We start from the raw sequence: 23,099 nt of genomic DNA on the forward strand, positions 1-23,099 counted from the left end.
GGACATCTGCACATCAGAGGCCTGTGGCTGCTGGAGGAGAAGGACCTTCATATCAACATCCTGGAGCTACGGGCAGTGTTCTGGGCCCTCAAGTCGTTCCTACCGTCTCTGAAAGGCAAGGTGGTGAGTATCTTCACGGACAACACCACCACCAGTGTTAGGGAGAATTCTCAGAAATGTGCTAATTTCTCTCTACCTTAGAGACCCCCAGCTCTTTTGCTAGACTCTAGGACTTTTTCATTTTTACCTGGAGAGAGAGAGACCCTATTTCCCACTCTCATGTATTTTTATGTGATTGTAACTCTGTGTTTCTTTTGGTTTTTGGAGTCTGACAAACTCCATAGGCATCTTTTTACATTGTGACACACAGCACCTTTAGTGCAGTGGCACAGGGAAGTCTTTCAGATTTCCCCAAGGTTTAAATACCTTCTCTTGGATAAACTACCGTTTCCAAGAGCAGTAAAGTGAAATTTACAAATGAAAGTAAAGTCACTTTCTAGACCCAGCACACACTATCTTACAATAGGGTGCTGGAGGGGTATCCCCTTTCTCTAATTTCTCATGTAACATTTTTATGTTACCCTTTCCTGGATGAATGGTGGGTGGCAGTGGTTTACCTTTAACTACTGTGGTGTGCATTTACCGCGGGCTGCGTTCGCAGCTGTAGTAAAACACCCAGGGGTGCCATTTTTGTCAAAATGACCCTGGTCTTCTTTTTTCGCCATTGCTTTGTGGAAAGGTCCTTCTTGAGATTTCCTCTGCGCGCCAAACCAGGTTTGTTCCCTTTGTTCGCTTTGGCTTTGGTGGGATTCACGAGTGAAGCCCGCCTCTGGCTCCAGGGTGTCTGGTGGGGGTCAGGAAGTGAGGGAGGTGCCCAAACTCCCTGTGCTTAATCTCCTCAAAGACAGGAATGCACTCTTAGGTGATTGGCTGGCTGGCTGGCTGTCTGGCAAAGGACAGCCACCCTGCTGGGTGACTTGCAGGTAGGCTGGAATGAATGGGAGAAACCTGCATAAAAGGCAAGGTTTTTTGGCTTGGAAGGCAGAGTTGACTACTGGAAGAAGAACTTGAACCTGAAGAAGAACACCTGCTGCAACTCCTGGACCGTTGGTTTGCCCGGTGAAGCCCTGCTGCTGTGCTGAAACTCCAAATTTGTATTGACAGAGAAGCCACTGCAAGGACGACATCTCCCCTTGAGTTGGTGGGACCAATCAACTACAAAGTAAGCCACCTGGACACCCTCTCAAAGCTGGTTGCAATTCCACTGCTGTTGGAACCAAAGAGCCAGGGAGAGTAACACCAGTTTGTGTGCGTTGCTTTTAAGCTGGGCAAGAGCTCCAGGAAGATCCTCCGGACTCCCAGGAAGCAGGACTGACCGAGCCTGAGCCACCTCAACAGAGTGCTGGACCCCAGATGCAAGGAATGCCCGTCTCGACAGCCAGGAACCGCGCATGTGCTGTTGGCGGTAGACGCAAGAAGCTGAAACACCGAAGTGCCACTTGTTTGAAGATTGCTGATTACTGTCGGTGACCATCCCATTGCAGTTCAGGGGTCCCCAGAAGTCCCCCCTCTTGTCCCCATGACTGAGGCCCAAGAACACCGGGATCTGCAGAGCTGCACAGGAACAGAAGTCATCTGCTGCATTTTTCTTCTAACTAAAGGTACTGCAAAGTCTGAAAGAACTTACCTCTTACTGTAGAGTTGCTTGCATCTTCCCTACTCACAAGTCTTAAGAGCTTGTGGCCCTACATTGATTCTTCTTTTTCTTCAAAGACTTCTAAAACATTGTGCAAAGACTTTTCTTACTTACCTACAAGAATTGCTTCAGCTCACATAAACTTTTGCCCATTGACTTTGGCTTAGCCTGTTTCACTGAATGACTCTTATTGCGGGGTCCACAAGTATTTGCCTGCTTAAGAATATTTGTGATCTCTTGTTTGTTCTAATAACCTTTTCTTTGACACTCATATCAGTACTATTCTAAATGCCAACAGTAATATATCAATGTCCACAGTGTCCTAACTACTAAAGTCACCTGAGGGTGTAGGAAGTGTCTGTGTGCCATCCCCGATGGGTGTTTGCTGATTTAGAAACTAAGAGTGTATTTTGAAGGTATTTGTGTGTTGCTAGCATATTGCTCCCTTCTGTCGAAGGCTTATTCAAATGACCGGTAAATAAATTAATAATTGTTTTTTTCAAGAAACCTTGTGTATAATCGTTTATTTGAATACTTGTCACTGTGAATCTTTGTGTAAACTCCCTACAGCTCACATTGACCCCTCTTGAGTTGAGCCTGGCTGCTCTTCCTCACTACCAACCTGTGTAGTTCAGACTTAACCAAAGGTTGGTTCCTATTGCCAGGAGGCTGTGGTTGTTGTAGTGCACCCAAGGGTACTACCCACCTAACAACCATGTTCTACATCAGGAAGCATGGGGGCCCTCGATCCCCGGCTCTCTCCAAAGAAGCGCAGGACTTGTGGCGCTGGGCCGTCGACAGGTGATGTTCCTCATCCCTCTCCTATTGGCGTGAGTCAAGAACATCATCGCAGACTCCCTTAGCAGGGAACTGCGCTCCTGCCACGAGTACGAGCATAGTCAGGATCAGGTGGACCCCCTATTCGTCAAATGGGGCAGGCCCAGATCGATCTATTTGCGACGGCAGCAAACTCCAAGTGGCAGAAGTTTGCCAGCAGATTCCACCAGCCGAGGACCCTGGGGGACACATCCTCCTTCCCGTGGTAAGGGCTGTTTCTGCACGCGTTCCCTCTTCTGCTACGAGTCATCCACACACTCGGTGTCCATGCAAAATGATGCTCATCGCCCCAGCGCGGCCGAGACAGATGGTATCCAGACCTTCTCAGCCTGTCAGCGTCGCCTCCGGGCATGCTGCCAGAGGCTGCAGATCTTCTCACCAGAGAAGGAGGCGCAATCCTTCATCACGACCCAGGATCGCTGAACCTGAAGGCTTGACTATTGCAGCTCTAGAGTTTGGAGAATATGATTTGCGTCCTCGCCAAGGCCAGGGCGTCATCGACTTTGAAGTGCTACGGTCACAAGTGGAAACATTTCACTTTGTGGTGCCGGCCTCAGAAGATTACACCTCTGAGGGTCACGGCCCTGCAGATCCTTCCATACTTGCTATACTTGGCCAAGGCCGGACTGGCGCACGCCTATATCACGGTACATCTGGCAGCGATAGCCTGCTACACCAGGTCTCCAGGAAGGTCTTCACTTTGGTCCCACCGACTCATCAAGGAATTTAACAAGTGACTTTTTAAATCTTTCCTGCCAGTGAAGGCTCCTGCTCCGGGCCTCTGAACTCAACGTGGTTCTGACGAGGCACCTGTGGGGGGGGGGGGGTATTCGAGCCTATGCATCAGGCCCCTCTCAAGTTCCTCTTGTGGAAAACAGCTTTCCTTGTGGCCGTCGCCTCTGCCAGATGGGTAGGTGAGATCCAGGCCCTATCCTGCAAGCAACCATACCTGACTGTCCAAGAATTGAGGGTGGTGCTGCGTACACACCCCTCTTTTCTCTGGAATTCCACCTCAAAGAGCCTTTGGTGTTACCTGTTTTTTTTTCCCAAAACCTTTGTCACGGGCAGAAAGGGCCTTGCTTTTGCTGGACGTTGCTTGTGCCCTGAAGTTCTACGTGGCACGCACAAATAGTTTTCAGAAGACTTCACAACTGATTGTGGACTTTGGTCATGTGAACCATGGGAAGGCCTTGTCCATGCCTTCCATTTCAAGGTGGCTCTCTGGCTGCAACAGCGGCGTTCCTGTCTGGTGTGCCCCTGCTGGACATCTGCGCGGTTGCGACGTGGAGGTTAGGCACACCTTCACAAACTTCTACAGCGTCGACAGGGATTCCAGGGTGTAGTCCAGAGTCGGCAAAGGAGTGCTCTGCAACCTGTTCGCTTGAGGTGAGACTGTACCAGATCTAAGAATTAACTGCTTCTGTTGAACTTTGCCACCTTTGTGGTTGTGTAATGTTGTACTGCTATGTATTAGTTATTCATGAGAATTTGAATCCATGCCAGACACCATGCTGGAGAAGGTTTAAGTTACTTACCTGTAACTATTGTTCTCCAGCATGGGTCTGGCATGGATTCACATGCAAACCATCCCTCCGTCCCCTCTGCGGCTGTTCTTGGTCATACTGCCACTTTACGTGCTTACCAAATCTGAAGATGGCTGCCAGAGGAGGGGTTTAGGGAGAGGACTGTCATTGAATGGGGGCGGTATGATCCAGAGGACATTGATTGGTTTAGAGACAAATATAGTTTTAAGGCAAAGTGAAACCGTTTTTTCTTTTACCAAGGATTCCCAGCCTGACGGGCAATATTCATGAGCATGTAAATCCATGCCCGACCAATGCTGATGAACAATAGTTACAGGTAAGTAACTTAAACCTTTTCAACAAACCAAGAAGGAACTGTTACCAGTGAATTTTTGTTTAAGTGAACTTTTGTTTCTTTGGAACTTTTCAAGAACTGATTCAAGACTTTATTTTCCTTGGAAGAAATTGACTTTGGACATTCCTGGGGAAGAGGATCTACCCAGGCCAGATAGAAGTCATCAAAGACACTGGTTGTTTGATCTTTTATTTATGCAGTTTAAGCTTTGTTTGGATTGTTTTGTTTAGAGGGAGGGCCAGTTTTGCATATGCTAGGATATTTTCCCTTAGATCCTAGACTAGGTAGGGAATTCCCTGGTAGAGTATGCTGAGTTAGGTTTTATATGCATTTTTCCTTTGAAATAAAATGTGAAATACTAACCAAACTACAAGCGGTTGTCCGCCTCGTACTACTGACCCCTCACAGGGTGTTCTCATCAAATAAATCATGTGTCCACTTTTTCAGGAAATGGGAGGATACTTTATAATCAATGGAATAGAAAAAGTGATCAGAATGTTGATCATGCCGAGAAGAAACTTTCCTGTTGCAATGGTGAGGCCAAAATGGAAGAATCGTGGACCAGGTTACACACAATATGGTATGATTTTAAGATTTCTAACATTGGACAGTGAAATACAGAAAGCAAGTTTTAAAAAAGAAACATCCCATTGTAGTACAATTCAAGAACATAACACAATTACTTGGGATTTCCAGAAATCATTACAATGGAAGATGGGGGGGGGGGGGGGGGGTTAACATCTGTGTCTAACATTGCCCGCCAGACGACAATTTTCTTTTACGTTTCAACATCATATTGATTTCGATGTGTTAACATTATTAATACACCTGGTTTTATGTTAATTATTTTTCACCATTTCCGTCTATCCTTTTAATTTTTTTGGTATTTCATTGGTTATTTCTGCTCACATTTTGTTCTAGGAGAACAATCATTTGTAACTAATATTACTCCTATCTCCCGTCCCCTTTCCTCCATACTGTACCGGCGTCCTTCGCTAGGGACAGGAGACGGAACCTTTTTCACCAGAAAAAACCCTCTTCCCCTTTACATTCAGAGGCGCGCACGGGCGCAGCCCTGGGAGCATGTGCTCCCCTGACTCCGCCTAACGGTGCTACTCCCCAGTCCTCTTTTCAGCATCAACCGGAGCGAATCGCTTTCACCTGCGCTCCTGGGTTTGGATTCGGCCTTGTAATTCCGCACGCTCTTCCCCGGATACTGTGTTTTGTCTTTAGACCTTTGTCTTTAATCAAGGTACTCGGTCCTGTGGTGCCACGCTCCTGCCCAGCGCATGTCGACATCTTTGGGCTTCAGCAGGTGTCCAGCCTGCGAAGGGATCCTTCCCTACGTCCGACCCCCCACGCTCTTTGCCTCCACTGCCTGGCACCGACCACAGCTGGGAATACCAAGTTCAATTAAACAAAACCAATGGAGAATTTACAGCCTGAATAGGAACAGAAGCATTCATAGACACTTTATTTGCAAACACGCGGCGCAGAACAAGTATACTCTCTCACCTCTCATCGCTGAACACCTGACACTCATCACAGGAGGTGTTTAAACCATTCTCAATAAAAATAGGCTGCTTTTTCCATACTTAACACGTTGCCAGTCATTACAGCCATTGACCGACCAGGCATGACTGATCGAATGAGGAGTCTACATTAGTAATATCATGTGTAAAGGCTTACAAAAACAAGGCTGTTTTTAGAAGTTCATACATTTGCCCATTTTGGGGGGGGGGGGGGGGGGAGTTGTTCCATGCAGTAAACCTAAACATAGCCAGAGAGTCTGAGATTTACCTCTGACAACTTCTCGCAAAGTGAGGTAGGAAGGGGTTGTGAAGTGTTTCAGCAAAGCAACCTAACAAAGTCCCGGAATCATGATCTCCTGCGTGGTAACCTCAATACCCACTGACCTGACTCTACCCACTGCATAAGTGTTTAGGGGTTCCATAAAAACCTGTCTTATGCCTGACATTTTCCAACAAGAAGCTGCGATGACCAAGGCACTAAAATACCTATATGTATGTATGTATGTTTGTTTATTTATTTATTTGATATAGCGCACAAAACCCAGAGGTAACAGGGCGCAACAGAGAACAGAGAAGTAAGTATACATAAAGACTTGGTTACAGGGTAGGAAACAGTTGAATGGTGAGCAGAGCATTACATTACTTACAGGGTCTGTTAAGTAGGCATATATACAAATATACATACAGTACTGTACATTTAGCAGGTCAGTTTATATACATATATACAGTGAGGTAGGCTAGGTGCAGGGGCATTGTTCAGTCATGGGGTAGTTGGAGCGTAACCAGGTGAAGGTGTTTCGCCTAAAACTGTAATAGGATTGGTCAGTTCTGATGTTGAGAGGGAGGGCATTCCAGTGTTGGGCTGCCATGACAGGGAAGCTGCTACCACCTGTTTTTTTCTGTCTGAATTTGGGTACCTGTAGGCAGTAAGCATTGGTCATCCTCGTGGGTCTGGTGGAGGTTCTTTTTACTATTCTGGTTGCCAGGTAGGGGGGGCAGCGTTGTTTAAGCATTTGAAGGTGAGTGATGCTGTTTTGAGTGAGATGCGGTCACAGATTTTGAGCCATATGTGTTCTCTTCTTTTGTTGGATATGTGTTCCTTGTGTGGTAGGTTAAGGGCTGTCCTGAGTGCGTTATTTTGCAGAGTTTGGAGCTTGTCTGTTATTTATTTGTTGGCTCCTAGATACATGGTATTGCAGCAGTCGAGTCTGGATAATATTAAGGCATTGGCGATGGTAATGCAGCTAGCTTGGGAGAGGATTGCTCTGCTTGCCCTGATGAGCTTGCACATGTAAGCGGTAGAGGATGCTAAAGAGTTCACTTGTTTTTTTAGTGACATGGCTGAGTCAAGGTGAAAGCCTAGAGTTTTCACTGTTTTGGCGACTGATAGTGTTGCCGTCTATGTTGAAGGCCTTGTAGTCAGGACTGAGTTTTTTTAGGTTGATGTTGGATCCAAGGAGCAGTATTTCGGTTTTCTCATCATTCAGGCATAGGCTGTGTGTGGCCATCCATGCCTGAATGATGAGGTATATTTTGTTTACCAAGGCCGTATCTGAGTCGAAGTTGCCCGAAAGGGGTATGAGAATCTGGGTGTCATCTGCATAGTTAGTGTATGAGACACCCAGTTTGTCTAACTTGTCAAATAAGGGCTTGGTAAAGATATTGTAGAGGGTGGGGGAGACGCAGGGCCCTTGGGGTACACCGCAGGTTATTTTGATGGGGTCTGCTGAGGCTAGTGAGGAGACGACTCTCATGGTACGATTGTCCAAAAATGATTGGATCCAGGCTATGGCCTCTTTTGAGAAGTGGGCAGCCGAAGCCAGGTGTTCGCACAGGACTGTGTGATCTACCAGGTCGAAGGCTGCCGGCAGATCAAGGAGGAGAAGCATGGCGGTGTTTCCTTTGTCATTAATCTCATTGATTTGGGTTTTGAGGTCGATTAAGGCGGTTTCTGTGCCGGGTTGCGATCTGAATCCGGATTGGCGGGCACCTAAGAGTTTGTTGGTTTCTAGATATTGCTGGATTTGTAAGTATGCTACTCTGTCTATTATCTTTAGCAGGAATGGCACCGTGGTAATGGGCCTGTAGTTGGTAGGGATAGTGGGGTCTAGGGTTTGCTTCTTGAGGAGTGGCAGAACCCAGGATTGTTTGAGGTTGCTTGGTATGGTGTTGGAGGAGAAGGATGCGTTGATCAATTTGGTTATAAAGGGAGCTAAGTCCCTGGCTGCATCCTTTATTATCTGGGGTGGGCAGTTGTCGCCTTTGCAGTTGGAGGGTTTGAGAGAGGCGATGACCTTTTCTGTTTCTGGTATGGAGATTTTAGCGAATCTGAAGAGGTTTGGGCCTGGTGGGTTAGTTATTTTGGCAGGGATGCTAGGTGATGAGTAGTCGTTAGTGGTTATGGAGTCTTTTTTTAGTGCAATTTTTGTTTGGAGAGTTTTGATTTTGTTGTTTAGGGAGTTTTGGACACTGGTGCACCATTGTTTGTCTTTGGTTATATTATCTGGTGGGGATATGGGGGATTACAGTTCTCTAAGGATTGCAAATAGTTCCCTGGTATTGGAGCTGGAGTTTTTGATTCTTTCATTGAAAAGGTTCTTTTTGGTGAGTAGGATTTCTTTTTTGTAGTTGTTTGTGAGCTGTTTAAGCTGTAGTTTGTTCTCTTCTGTGGGGGTATTGCGCCATTGAGTTTCTAGTTTCCTTTTTTGCATTCTTAGTTCTTTCAGATGGGGGGGGTAAACCATGCGTTGAGGTGGGCTTGTTTACTCTTTTGCAGTTTTAGAGGGGCAATAGTGTCTAGTCCTGTCTTCATGGCATTGTTGTAGCTTTCTACTAGGCACTCTGGGTGTAGGTTGTCAGGGAGAGCGTTAAGGGTTGGCAACAGTATGGGGAAAGAATGAGTATGTGAGGTCGGAGATCTTTTAGAGTATTTGGTGGTGCAAATGATGATCGCTCTATCTAAATGTAATGTCGTGATTTATCATGTAGATGTTTGTATTGTGGTGAAATGTACCTCTGCCCATGATTTTACCTACCTGTTCCCCAATAGCTCAATTTTTCCCTGTGAAAGTCTACTTGCACAGCTGGTGATTTGTGCACTACTGGTTGGTGAGCTTTTCAATCATAATGTGTTTTTGAGTGTGTCCCTCATGGGAACCACTTTCTAAATTCAGTGTAAAAGTCCAATGGTAGTTATTCTTCCTAGGAGAGAGTGAGTGAGACAAGAATCTTGTGATACAATGCCCTCCCTAGTACCCTTTTTGAAGAGTGAAGGTTGCATTTGTCAGAATACGATAAGACTTGTTTGTGAATGATGTTTGTCCTTAATACCGAAATCCAGACCTGAGAGAAATCAGTGGACGAAGCCTGTGAAAGTTGAAAGTGGCGCACACCATTGACTAGAGTGCCTGCTGAAAGATAGCAAGAATGGAATCCTGTGGTTGGGAGCTAATTCGCTCCTCCAGCCAGCCTTCAACCACCCATATAAACCAGGTTTCTGCTTTCTCATATTGTCGAACCAGAGGACGAGCCCTGAAGCAGAGCAAAAGGACTCTAGTGGGGCTCACCTGTGTCTCTCTCAGATTCACTGGATGAGAGGTCAGATCCAGAAGGTTCCACAGTGGTCTTGTCAGGTTCTCCTTTTTTGGAGAAGAGATGGGGTCTGTTCCGGGAACTCGCCACTGTTGTTGCGCTGAAGAACAGTCCGCAACAAGAATGACAATTCCCGTGCGCAGCCCAGAGAGGGGAAAAAGCCAGAGGCACAAAAAAAAACCCGTTAGCCTTCCTTTTGTAATTTCCTGGAAGAATCTAGTCCAAGTTGTCCTTTCCTTTGTAGCAGTCAGTGATGAATAGGTACTTCAATGAGGTACTGTCAGGTAAGGGCATAAAACGGAGTGTAGAAGAGTCTATGGAGGGGACAACTAATGTCACGAACGTGACAGAGTGAAGGGAAAACTGAGTAGACAGTACAGGCAAGGCTGGTATTACTGCTGTGAGGAAGCAGGCTGAATGGCATAGCGGCTCCGAAATCAGAAATATGTTCGGCAGGTGCTGTGGAAATAAAGAGCACAGCCAAATACTGGCTGAGTAACCAAAGACAGAAGAGCCAATATGTAAGGCAACAGAACAGTATCCCAAGGATCCGAAGGAGAGCTTACCGAGAGGTGGCGGAGCAGAGTGGGAACTTGGAGTGTAAACAGGTAAGCGGAGGCAGAGGATAATGAAAGGAAGCAGAAAGTAAAGAGCCGAGAGCGGCACAGGAAACTAAGGCAAAAGAGCCGAGAGTGGTGACAGGGAGACCGAAGAAAATAGGAAGCCGAGGGCGGCGAACGAGAGAGCAAAGCTAATCAGAAGCCGAGAGCGGCAAAAACACAAACTGATAGAATAGAAGTCGGGAAGAAAGAAACTGTACGATACACAGGAGAGAGGAGACGGCTCACAAGGAGAGGAGGGCACAAGGGAGATAGGCAGGACAAAATCTTCGGAGAGGAGAGACTGGAACTGAAGCACTCCAGCGGGCGATGAACAGGAATACAGTTGCAATGTGCTGTGGGGGCATGGCTTCTCGGTACATAAAGGAAGGAGGACGTAACCACTAGACCGCTACGCAGAGCTGTGATGTGTGACCTAATGGCCTTTCCAATGGGACCAGACCTTCCATTCACCTCCTCTCATGACAGACTCCTACATAAACAGGAATTGTGAAGAGACTCTGCTGTTCATTTCATTCTCCCAATAACCACTCTGGCAGCAAAGCTTATCCTAAGACACCTGTCTTCTAGCGACCAGATATAACCTAACACCTACAATCTCTCTCCTTGACCCAACAAGCTCAGCCAAGTCAGATGATCTCGATGTTCTCCTACTTCAAGGAATCTTGCTGATCCAACTCTGTGTGGATCAAATGTGAAGAAATGGGAGCAGCAGACGCCAAGAGCACTGGCAACTGTCAGAGTCTAAGGGCTATGTCTGTTACCCAAAGAAAACAATTAATTGCAACCCAGAAAGAAACCCAAAAGTAACATTGGGTCTCTGAGGAGTCCTTCTTTTAAATGTACTACCTTTGCTCAACACCATCTGCATCTCCCTGTACCGGAGTTGTAACTCAACCCGGAAGCTGCACAGTATCCCAGTTTCAGCAGTTCTCTCTGGAATAACTAAATCGCCATTGGCTTCAAAGCAGTCTATTACTATTTTCTACGAACAAAATGGCATTGTTTGTTAATCAGAAACAAAATGTTTATTTTTGTCTCATTGGAAACAATTGCCTCTGTTGTTTTTTTACACTGTGTGGCGAACCAGAAGGAGTCGGACTAATTGCTGACATGTTCAAGGGTGTTTATTGAAAATAAAATAAAAATGCCTATCTAGCCCTTCCGCTATGGGGGAAGTTCCCTGCTTAACAACCTAAAACTAATGGTGCTAGCGAAATGTCCCAAAAGAAATAGTCCTTACTGCAAATTCTATTCAGCTAACTGGCCCTACCACTTAAGAAAACGTAAGAAAAAAATAGCCCGGAGCAATGGCCTCTGTGTATGGCTTCTGCCTGGTCCAACACCTGGGTTCCTTTTGCAAGAGGAAGGTTTTAAAAGTTCATCAAAGTCGATACATTTCTTGTAGTACAGTCCTCAACCTCTCTGCAGGTTCTGTATGCCAGGTTTTTAAGTGATACGGTTTCCTCTTTCTTAGTAAAGACAAGGTTCTCTTGACACAACTCCACCATTTCCTGCTTGGTACTTGACCGTGTCCTTGTCTTGTTCTCAGAAACTTGAACCCTCCAGGTTCTCTCTCCAGGTCTGTCCACTGTGTTTCTTGATTTCTGGACTCCTCAAAATCCTCTGGCCCTATGTCAGGCTTGTTCTAGCAGGGCCTTGGCACAGCGTTTGCCCGTTTGGTTTTTCTGGGTTCCAGTAGCCCATGTGGCTTATCCAGCCTTGAGTGTCAATGTCTTTAGGTTTCACAGAACACCCCAAAGCCCTCTGGCCTTCTGATAGGCTTGCTTTTTCTCTATTTAGGTTTATCTGGCTCACATAACCCTTTTGGCCTTCGCAGCCTCGATTGTCACTGTTCACCCCTCTCAACGTTGTTACCTTTTCAGGAGTGTTTGCTTCTCTTCCGCTCTCAGCTCGGAAGCTACTGCCCTTCTCGTAGAGAGCTTGGGGATTTGGGCTCTCTGCTGCAGCCTGGTCCCAGTGTCAGTTTTTGAGCCCCAGGCCCACCACGGCTTCCGTGTAGTCGCTCCATCAGGCAAGACGATTGCTTTACCGTACCAGTCTCCTTCTTGACCCAGGCCTCTTTGCCCGTCAGGATGCCAGCCTTTTGCCATTTTGCAAGTGTTTCATTCACTCTCCATCCTAGCGCTGGCTCTGGGATTTAGCGTGGCTTCGCCCCTCCAGGATGTCTTCCCGTCAGAGGCTCAAAGTTCATCTTTTTATGTACGTCATTACAAACAAAAGGGGTGCAGTATTTCTCTTTGACTGTGGACTTCAGGTGTGATCCAGCATTACCTGTGGCCAAAGAGTTGAAGAAATGTCACTATTCGGTGAATCCAAATGAGGGTTAACGGTCTTTTTGATTCTCATCTATGTGGATAATGTGTTCCGGACTGGGATTGGGTGTCCTTGTCCGCAAGTGGGGAGTCACTCCAACTGAGGTCCCACTTTCCCAGACACCTAGGCAGGGTTTTGCTGAGCAGGCTCACCTCTCTAGCTTCAAAGGGGGTGGGGGTTCTCCTCTGGGGAGAAGGGACAAATAGTCCAGATTCATAACATACCCCTCCCGTTAAATGAGGCCCCGCCTTGATGCGGAAGCGGGAAATGGCTCAAAGTCCACATTGGCTTGTTCTTTCCCTTTTCGATGTTCCAGCGAGAAACAAAAAGGTTGAAGATCTAAAAACCATCTCATGACTCGGAGAGTGGCAGAGTTAGACCATGCCTCTTGGATACTAAAAACTTGCAGTTTTGACAAATCTAGGGTATTCGTCCCTTCTCCCCAAGAGGGAACCACCCCATGTGAAGCTAGGGAAGTGAGCCCACTCAGCAAGACCCTCCTAGAGGTCTGGCCAAGTGGGACTTCACGAAGTATCTCCCCTCTTGTGCACAAGGACTACCATTTCCATGATGAACTACCAACGAAAAACATTATCAGCTTATATGGGAATTAAAATGCATGCACTTACTACGCTATTGACTTCAACAACCAAAATACAATTACCATCTCCTTGACTTTAGGCAATCCTGGATTTCACATAACCAACGAAAAGAACCAAAACGCCCCGTTTAGAGTCTGCGGCAAACTTAAAGAGACGAAGAACCCAACAAGAGAGGAAGAGGGAGGGAGAGAACCTTATTCAGAGCAGAGCCTCTGGCAAAGTAATGTCCTGGAGGGGCACAGCACTATTGGGCGCTAGAACAAGCGGCAGCGTGAGAAATCGAAAGAGCAGAGACGAGTGCCAGCAAAGAGAGTAGTGGAACAACCGCTGCAAGGACAGGGTCGAGAAAACTGTCCCACCGAAGGACGAGGGTCGGAAGGCAGAGCATTGGAGCAACTGCTGCAGGGACGGGGTCGAGAAGACAATCCTGCTTGGTGCTGTGAATACAGGGTTCCCATGGGGGGCTCGGAGCCCGCGAATGAACGCTGACACTGCGCAATCGGAGGCACAAGTCCTCCGCTCTGCCTCTGAGGGCAGAGACTGCTGAGGCGGGCAGGTTGAGAAACAGAGACCCTGAGTGACTGGAGAGCGAAACCAGGGGAAGACTTCCCAATGAAACGCCAAACCCCGGGAACCGGCCCAACGCAGTAGAAGGTAGCAGGGTGGTCCAGGGAAGGGAGAGGCAACTGGAAACGCATGAAGACAGAGTAAATGTGGTTTATGGGAACCAGAGAAACCTGAAGTGTGAACATTGGTGAGAGCCACAAGTGTTGTCAAGTATAAGGAATCACAAAGGCCTGGAGCGTCCTATAAGAGACGCTGGGAAAATAGTAGAATAGAGTCTGGAGGATTCACCTTATCACAGGAAAAACACCAAGAAAAGCATACAAGGAATTGGGGAGCGGATACAAGAAGGATACCTATGTGTAAAGATGTTAAGACTTTAAATGTATTCCAGGAATTACAGAATCTCTTGTGAGCATGCAGGGAAGATTAAGGAACTGTCTTTATTTAATTTAAAATAACCTCTTATTCAATGGAGCTACAGACACTACCCTGAGAAGAAGCCCACTGAGTCCGCCAAAGGAAGTATTAACCAGAAGCACAATGTTTAGGCTCCTTTTCTATAGTGGTAGGGCCAGTTAGAATTGGGTTTTAGACTGAGGGCATATCTTTGGTTTCTTTGGACGACTGACGAGCAGCTGTAGTTTCTTAGGCATGGAAAATCCCCTTAGCAATAGGCATAGATGGACCTTTTCTTATTTATTGAAGAAGCAGTGGAAATGTCCTCCGAGCGTTGAACGCCTTCTGCTTCGCCACATCTGCTGTTAGAAGTGGGATGTCTATGACCTGCTACAGAGTCAGACCCATGCCCAACTCGTATGGCCAAACCCATTGGCATCACCCACATGCCAGTTTGGATGTATGACCATCTTTGAGGGCAACCCTCGAAGGCCATCGTCCGAGAAGTTAGGGCCTACGGCCTTCTGTACTAAAATCCCAGGGGATTCAGGGGACCAAGAAGAAATCTAGTCACCTCTCACTGAAATTGTTCTAACTTTAGAACCTGAAAATGACCTTGTTCAAGGACCTCCTGGGAAGGATTGTTAGCAACCAGATTAGGCCAGACAAATGCCACCAGGAGAGCCTTGGCTGCCTAGCGATAGGGCAGAGTTACTGTAACCTCCCTCTTGGGGGTACTCCAACCCTTCTAAGAGGGAGAGAATCTCTGCACTTTCTTTACGAATTTTGAACGGTTTATCACTGTGTTCAACTGGGATGATAACCTCAAGGTTTGTTATCTAACTCCTCTACTGAGAGGGTTACTAAAGGTCTCCTACCAGAATGTCAACTCGCATGGAACCACCTCCTTTTCTGATATCAAAAGGGCCGTATTGGAGCGAGCGAGTGTGATGTGAGAAACCAGAAGGTGTCTCACTTGCTAATCCCCGGGAATCTGTTGTCCAGGTGGCCAGGACACGGCTATCGCTATTGGATCCAGTTCCTTGGGGTGGACCTGTGGGGGAGCATCACCTGGGCGAGGGGTCTTCAGGGAGTGGAAGGGGGACACCGAGGGTTGAGACACGGTATCCCCTCCCTGTAACACCTTTTCCCCATCCTACCCTGTAGGATATTTAGAAGCTCCCTTTTCCCACACAAACACTTTGTTACAAGGTAGCAGGCAACGGACTAACACCAGAGCCTGTTTACCTGACATGTCCTAACACAAGAATCAGGCAGAGTCACACAACTGACAGTAACCATGCTTCTCCAGCATGGGGTCTGGCATGGATTCACATGCTCATGAATATTCCCCGTCGTCAGGCGGGGAATCCTCGGTAAAGAAAAAACCAGTATCAGTTTCGTTTCTGATCTGTCTTTCGTAGTAATAACCAATCACTGGTCTCTGCGTCATACTGACCACAGCCAATGACTGCCCTCTACCTAAGCACCGCCTCTGGCAGCCATCTTCAGATTTTTACCGCACGTTCATGTGTTGGGATCCTCGTGCTATTGCTCTCGAGCGTTAGTGCTATTTTTTCGCGCTTTTTACAAAAAACTTCGATTCTTTCGGTCAAAAGAGCCTCAAGCTCCACCGATTCTACATCCGATCAACGGGGACCCGTGTCGGATTCATCTGTGCCCCTCAAGGGTGAAGATTTCGTCGAGCTACACTTCGGAGGACTCCAGAAGCTTCTCAGGCCCGGTCTCAGAGATGGCCCAGGAGAAGGGAAGCTCGACGCCCGGAAAGCTGTTCAGGGTCTGCCCTGGATGCCAGCTGCAGAACGTCTTCAAGGAGGACGAACACTCTTTCTGCCTTTACTGCCTTCATGAGGACAAGACGCACGTGGAGAAGGACTGTGCGTTTTGCGGCAACATGTCGGAACGGACCATGAAGGACCGCCATCAACGTCTCGCCAACTGGCTGGAGGGTAAGAGCCTGTCTGGCGAGAAGAAGAAGAAATCCGAGCGGTCTTCTAAGACCTTTGAGGGCGCCCCGGCGACGGGGGCCCAACATAAGGCCAAGCACCGCGAGTCCGCTGGCACCGGGAGCGCCGAACGGTCGGGCTCTACGGGCGCCAGGCAGGGCGCACCCTCCCCGGCACCATCAACCACGAGCCAACGCTCTGGGTCGGGTAAGAGGAAGGCCGAGCACCCGGCGAAGCTCCTGGAGAGGCCCCGGTCGAGCTCTAAGGCAGAGGAGGAGCGTGGCAGTGCCCCCTCCCTCAAGGATAAGGCGGTGAGCGCACCTAAGGTGGTGAAGGCCTTGATCCATCCGACCAAGCCCTCTATCGAAACGGTCGCGGCGGCCCTGGCTCAGCCTGTGGTGGCTGCACCAGTGGTGGCGACCTCAGGGCCCAGAATCTCCCTGCCTCCTCGGAGGGAGTCTTCCTTTGTGCCCATCGATAGGACCCCCGTGAAACCCCCCGTGGGGAAGAAGAAGGGGGGGCAGGGCGTCGTCGTAGAGTTGGCCTCAACCTCAGAAGAGGAGCTGATCGAGGTCTTAAGCCACGGCCTAGGCGTGGAAGAAGGCCAGCCCGTCGGAATGGACCCCGACGCAGGTGACGACGACGACATCGTCGAGGATACCGACGGGGCCCCTGCTCGCCCGTCGGATTCCCCTCTGCCAGCGGCGCAAGACAACTCGGCGGCCATTTTGTTGGCCATACAGTCCTTATGCTCCGAGATAAGGACGAGGCTACCGTTACCGACGGAGGAACCTCTCCCGTCGGGGGATCCAGAACCGGGACCTTCTGGTGTTCCCCCTACCAAGAAAAGAAGGATCCATCCACCACCTCCTTTTCAACCGTCGCGCCCCTTCCAGCCCTCCTCCCCGTCCACCCGAGGGGATGATACGGGGACTGACACGGCAGCGACGGGTACGGACGACGAGGCATACGATGAGGATTTTCCGTCGTCGCCTCCCACCAGGGCCTCTCCGCCCGACGAGATCGGATCTTTCCACTCCATGATCTCCAGGGCTTCCGAGCTTTTTCAACTCTGCCCTGAGGAGAAGAAAAAGGAAGGCTTCCTTTATCAGCGGCGCGAGGCCAAGAGGAAGACGGTCCTCGCAGTGCCTCTGTTGGACGACATTTGGGATGAGGGCCTTTCCCTCCTCAAGAACCCTTCCACGACGCCAGCTAGAAGAGACCGGTACGAGAAAAAGTACCGGGTCCCGGACACGGCCCCCCTATGCCTCCGGGCGCAGCCTACCCCGGACTCCGTCGTCTCCGCGGCAACCAGGAAGAAAGCGGGGGGGTGCGGCCTCCACATCGACTTCCCCGCCGGACAGCGAGGGAAAGAAATTGGATACTATGGGGCGTAGAGTCATCTCGTCGGCAGCGACGACGATTAAAGCGGCCAACGCCTTGGCTATCGTGGCCCGCTACGACAGGGAGCTCTGGTACAAGATGGCTCCCCTGCTGGATTTTCTGCCGGACGACAAGAGGGCGGAGGCCCTTGAGATCCTGCAGGAAGGTGAGGTGGCCTCGGACCACGCCATCACCGTGGCGACGGACATCGCCGACACTGGGTTCCGCCAGCTGGGCAACGGCGTTTGCCTTCGACGTCGTGGATGGCTCAAAGCTACGGACTTCCGGCAGGACGTCCAGACCAGAGTCCTGGACATGCCCTTCGACGGGAACAACCTGTTTGGGAAGACAGTGGACGATTCCCTTCAGGCCATCAAGGCGGATACGGAGATGGCCCGGGCCCTTGGAGTCCTGCAACGACGGACGCCCTTTCGGAGCGGCGGAGGCAAGGGCGCCTCCAAAGGTTCCGGCGGCGGTTTCGCTTCCTACCGTCAAGCGGCCCGCTCGTCGTCGCAAGAGGCCTACAGAGGACGAGGCAAGTCTAGCGGACCCCGCCGTCGTCGCCAAGGAGGTCAAGGCGGCAAGGCCGCGTCCAAGCAGGATTGAACCGGCCGTGTGGTCGGGCCCCCACCGAAGCACCCCGGTGGGAGGCCGGCTGGCGGGCTTCGTCAGCGTGTGGGAGTCCATCTCCACCGACCGTTGGGTGCTGGACGCCCTGGCCCGGGGCCACGCGCTCGAGTTTCAAAGAAGGTGCCCGCGCGTCCCCCCCGTGGCCAGGAAAGAACTTCACGTCCCTCAACTTCTCCTGGAGGTAAAGGCGATGCTCAGAAAGGGCGCCATCGAACTCGTCCCAAAGAGGCTTCGGGGCTCCGGAGTCTACTCGAGATACTTCCTCGTGAAGAAGAAGACGGGAGGATGGCGCCCCATCCTAGACCTGCGACGTCTGAACAAGTTCATCAAGGCGCAGAAGTTCCGGATGGTCACCCTCCAGCACGTCCTGGGTCAGCTGGAGGAAGGAGACTTCCTATCGTCGTTGGATTTGGAGGATGCCTACTTCCACATTCCCATCCTAAAGGGGCACCGCAAATTCCTCAGATTCGTGGTCCAAGGGCGTCATTACCAGTTCAAAGCCCTTCCCTTCGGACTACGGTCGGCACCCAGGGTATTCACCAAGTGCCTTGCACCGGTGGCGGCGCAGCTGCGCCGCGAGGGGATTCACGTCTACCCCTACCTGGACGACTGGCTCATCCGCGCCAAGACGAGGGAGCTCGCCGTGGTCCACACGGCAAGGACCGTCCAACTCCTCACGGACCTGGGATTCTCCGTGAACTACGCCAAATCCCACCTGGTGCCCGCGCAAGTCGCACTGTTTCTGGGAGCGAGGCTCGACACAGTGTCCCTTCTGGCCTCCCCGTCGGAGGAGAGGACCAGGACCATCTTGGGCAAGGTGCAACGGATGTTGGTGGCCGACGCGGCCAAAGTGAGGTCCATCAAGTCCCTCCTCGGGATGATGTCTTCCTGCATCTACCTCATTCCCATGTGCAGGCTCCGGATGCGACCGTTGCAAGAATTCCTGGATGCGCGCTGGATCCAGACGACGGGCAGCTTCGAGGAAAGGATCAAGCTCGACGAGAGTTTCCGACGAGCGATACGGTGGTGGGGCACCCGCGCGCATCTGACGGCGGGCATGGACTTCCAGACCCCAGCCCACCAGGAGACTGTGACCACGGATGCCTCCCTGGAAGGGTGGGGAGCGCACACCGAAAATCTGCACGCAAGGGGACTCTGGCTCCCGACGGAGAAGTCCCTACATATCAACGTCCTGGAGCTCCGTGCAGTGTTTTGGGCCCTCAGGTCCTTCCTTCCGTCCCTCAAGGGCAAGGTGGTGAGGATCTTCACCGACAACACCACCACCATGTTTTACATCAGGAAACAGGGCGGAACCAGGTCCCCAGCGCTGTCCAAGGAGGCGCAGGACCTGTGGCATTGGGCCGTCGCCCAAGGGATTTTTCTGGTGCCGTTTCATCTGGCAGGGATAAAAAACACCATCGCCGACTCACTCAGCAGGGAGCTGCGCTCGTGCCACGAGTGGGAGCTACGGCAGGATCTGGTGGATCGCCTCTTCCGACGGTGGGGCACACCCCAGATCGACCTGTTCGCGACGGCGACGAACACCAAGTGCCGGAGGTTCGCCAGCAGGTTTCCCCAGACGAGGAGCATGGGCGATGCTTTCTCGTTCCCCTGGGAGGGCCTGTTCCTCTACGCGTTCCCTCCCTTGCCTCTGCTAATCCGGCTCATCAACCAGCTCAAGAGGTCACGGTGCAGGATGATCCTCGTCGCACCTGCGTGGCCGAGGCAGATATGGTTCCCGGACCTTCTGGACTTGTCAGCGTCCCCGCCGATCAAGCTGCCGGCGGACGCGGATCTACTCTCCAGGGAAGGAGGCGCCATCCTCCACCACGACCCGAAGTCGCTGAACTTGCAGGCCTGGCTCCTGCAGCGCTAGAGTTTGGAGGATACGACATACCGGCCGATTGCAGAGAGGTTCTTGCAAAGGCCAGGGCGTCCTCGACTCTTAAATGCTACGGACACAAATGGAAGAGGTTCTCTGTCTGGTGCCACGCACAGAAGATTAACCCTCTACGGATTACGGCTCCCCAAGTACTGCCGTACCTGCTGACGCTGGCCAAAGCTGGTCTGGCACACGCGTCCATCAAGATTCATCTTGCTGCGATCTCCCGATACACCAGAACCACGGGCCGGACGTCCTTGTGGTCTCATCGTCTGGTGAAAGAGTTCATGAAGGGACTGTTCAGATCGTTCCCGCCGGTGAAGGCTCCGGCCCCGGCGTGGGAGCTCAACGTGGTGCTGACCAAGCTCATGGGACCTCCGTTCGAGCCTCTGCACTCGGCCCCGTTGAAGTTTCTATCGTGGAAAACAGCTTTTCTTGTGGCCATCACCTCCGCACGACGAGTGGGAGAGATCCAGGCCCTTTCCTGCAAGGCCCCGTACTTGACTTTCCACGACACGAGGGTAGTGCTCAGGACGCACCCCTCCTTCATGCCCAAGGTACCGTCGGACTTCCATCTCAACGAACCCTTGGTGTTACCTGTGTTTTTCCCGTCGCCTTCGTCGCCGGCTGAGAGGACTTTGCACTCACTGGATGTAGCTAGAGCGCTGAAGTTCTACGTGGACCGCACGAAGGGTTTTCGGAAGACGTCACAACTCTTTGTGAACTTTGGACCTGTCAATCAGGGGAAGGCTCTCTCGAAGGCTTCCATCTCCAGATGGCTCTCCGGCTGTATCATGTGCTGTCACCGGTTGGCAAACCGACCGCTGCCTGGCCGTCCGAGAGCCCATTCCACCAGAGCGATCGCAGCTACCACGGCGTTCCTATCTGGTGTGCCCCTGCTGGACATATGCAGGGCTGCTACGTGGAGGTCGACGCACACCTTCACGAAATTCTACTGCGTCGACCGGGATTCCAGGGAGGAGTCCAGGGTCGGCCAAGCAGTGCTGCGCAACCTGTTCGCCTGAGGTGAGCCTGGTGAGGAGGTAAGATGCTTAATGTTGAGTTTATGTGATGCTTAATGTTGAGCCTTTGCCACCTCCCGTGGTTGTGCATGTGTGTACTGCTATGTATTCTTTATTCATGAGCATGTGAATCCATGCCAGACCCCATGCTGGAGAAGGAACAAGTTACTTACCTGTAACTGTTGTTCTCCAGCATGGGTCTGGCATGGATTCACATGCGAACCCTCCCGCCTACCCCTCTGCGGCTCTTCACTTGGTCATACTGCCACTTCACGTGCTTCCAAATCTGAAGATGGCTGCCAGAGGCGGTGCTTAGGTAGAGGGCAGTCATTGGCTGTGGTCAGTATGACGCAGAGACCAGTGATTGGTTATTACTACGAAAGACAGATCAGAAACGAAACTGATACTGGTTTTTTCTTTACCGAGGATTCCCCGCCTGACGACGGGGAATATTCATGAGCATGTGAATCCATGCCAGACCCATGCTGGAGAACAACAGTTACAGGTAAGTAACTTGTTCCATACCTGATGGCCCTTTACCTTCCCCACAGGGATAAAATGCAGAACACGTAAGCACACTTCGAGCAAGGTCGAACGCACAAGCAGACGGCTACACCATGCCGGCGGTTCAAGCAGAGAAGAATGACAGCAAGAACTTGAAGGACGACAAAGGGGGGTGGATTACCCTTTGTCCTTTGCAACTCAAACCCGTTAAGCCTCCGAAAGGGAAATTGTAAGACCCGGAGTTACAGCTGGGGTACGGAGCAGCAGATGTCCAGGGTACATGGGGGCCTCCCGCATTGATAACGTGGGCGGAGAGGCAAGCAGGCTACCGTGGTACTATCCTTGACTCCAGAGATCTAAGAAACCAACGGGTTCAGCACAGCCAGTGATTCGGAGGACACTGATAGAAACCCGAACTGTGTTGAGCCCAAGGTTGCAAGTAGCAACATTTTTGTGTGTGAACTTTAAAGAAAGCCCAATTGAGGTCCAGGTGCAGAGGGGTCCGGCGCCACGTGGGTGCTCATTCAAAAGACTTTGCCCGAGACCTGTTTTGAAACTACAAGAACCAGAAGACCGTAGGAAGGGGTGGCAATAGGCGTCAGAGTGGTCCGACAAGGGTCACGTCAAATCCCTTGTACAATCGAAAGTCTCTGACCCATTGCTAGAGCAAAACTAGGGGAAGGGAACCCCGCTTTCTGATAAGATTGTGAACTGTGGAATGAGGCAAGTGTGAGCCCGACAGAGGGATGCTGAAAGAAAGCTAGGAGAAGGAAAACCCTGCTTTCTGATGAAAATGAGCAACTTGTGAACTGAACTGTGTAAAGGAAGGCCATAGTGATCCTGACTGAGGGAGGCCCAAGTTGACAGGTTAAGATAAAACAGAATAAACTGTGAACAGTATATTAAAGCGGCTATATGAACCCGACGGAGGGAGGCCAAGGGAAGAGCCACCGAGAGTGAATCCCGTACTGTGATTAAGCAAGTTGAACTGTGTATCGGACAAGAGTGAACCCGGCCGAGGGTTGTCCACAAGGAGAAGTTGTTCAAAAGGACATTGAGACTCTAGAACATTTGAAAGGCGGTAGTGAACCCGACAGAGGGAGGCCCAAGTTGCAAGTAGGATCCGTGCCCGGCGGAGGGAGACCCTAGGGGCGAAGAGCAATCGCTGAGGTGCAAAACCACCGAAGGAACTTTTGTTTGTTTGTTTGTCGTTGTGAATCAGCAGGCCTTCTAAGGCAAGATACTTTGTCAGGAAAGAGACTTAGTCTCTGAAGGTTTTGATATTGTTGAACTGGACCTGTGAACCTTGTGCTGACGAGGCCCAGGATTGTGCTGTGCTCAGAAGTCCTGCTTGTCCTGTGATTAAAACCTGGGGAAGGGAGACCCAGCCATACCATGCTGACTTTACATTTTGTGAACACTTCTTTCTTTTCTTGTGAACATTAGCCCACACTCTTTTTGTAATTTAGCAGTAAGGATTGGCAATATAGGCCCCTTTTTTATTTGACAGGACGCCACTAGGACTGCTTTAATATTATTTGATGGTCGTAACTTGCTCTCATCTTAGATTTAGGTTTAGATTAGGTGTTTATACCACCCATTCTAAAGTTCAATAAACACCTTTGAACGTTGATCACTTCTGTCTGTCTTTACTG

General features: G+C 50.3%; 1 protein-coding gene across 1 annotated transcript in view; it reads left to right on the forward strand.

The window, feature by feature from the left end:
• Positions 1-23,099, forward strand: part of POLR1B (RNA polymerase I subunit B) — a 754,587-nt gene that overhangs the window by 155,160 nt on the left and 576,328 nt on the right. The window contains exon 4 of the mRNA XM_069607790.1: positions 4,859-4,991. Coding sequence (XP_069463891.1) covers positions 4,859-4,991 — 133 coding nt within the window. The remainder of the gene's footprint in view (positions 1-4,858; positions 4,992-23,099) is intronic.

Source organism: Ambystoma mexicanum, chromosome 4q, assembly GCF_040938575.1.
Source record: "Ambystoma mexicanum isolate Mex_15411 chromosome 4q, UKY_AmexF1_1, whole genome shotgun sequence".
Lineage (NCBI taxonomy): Eukaryota > Metazoa > Chordata > Amphibia > Caudata > Ambystomatidae > Ambystoma > Ambystoma mexicanum.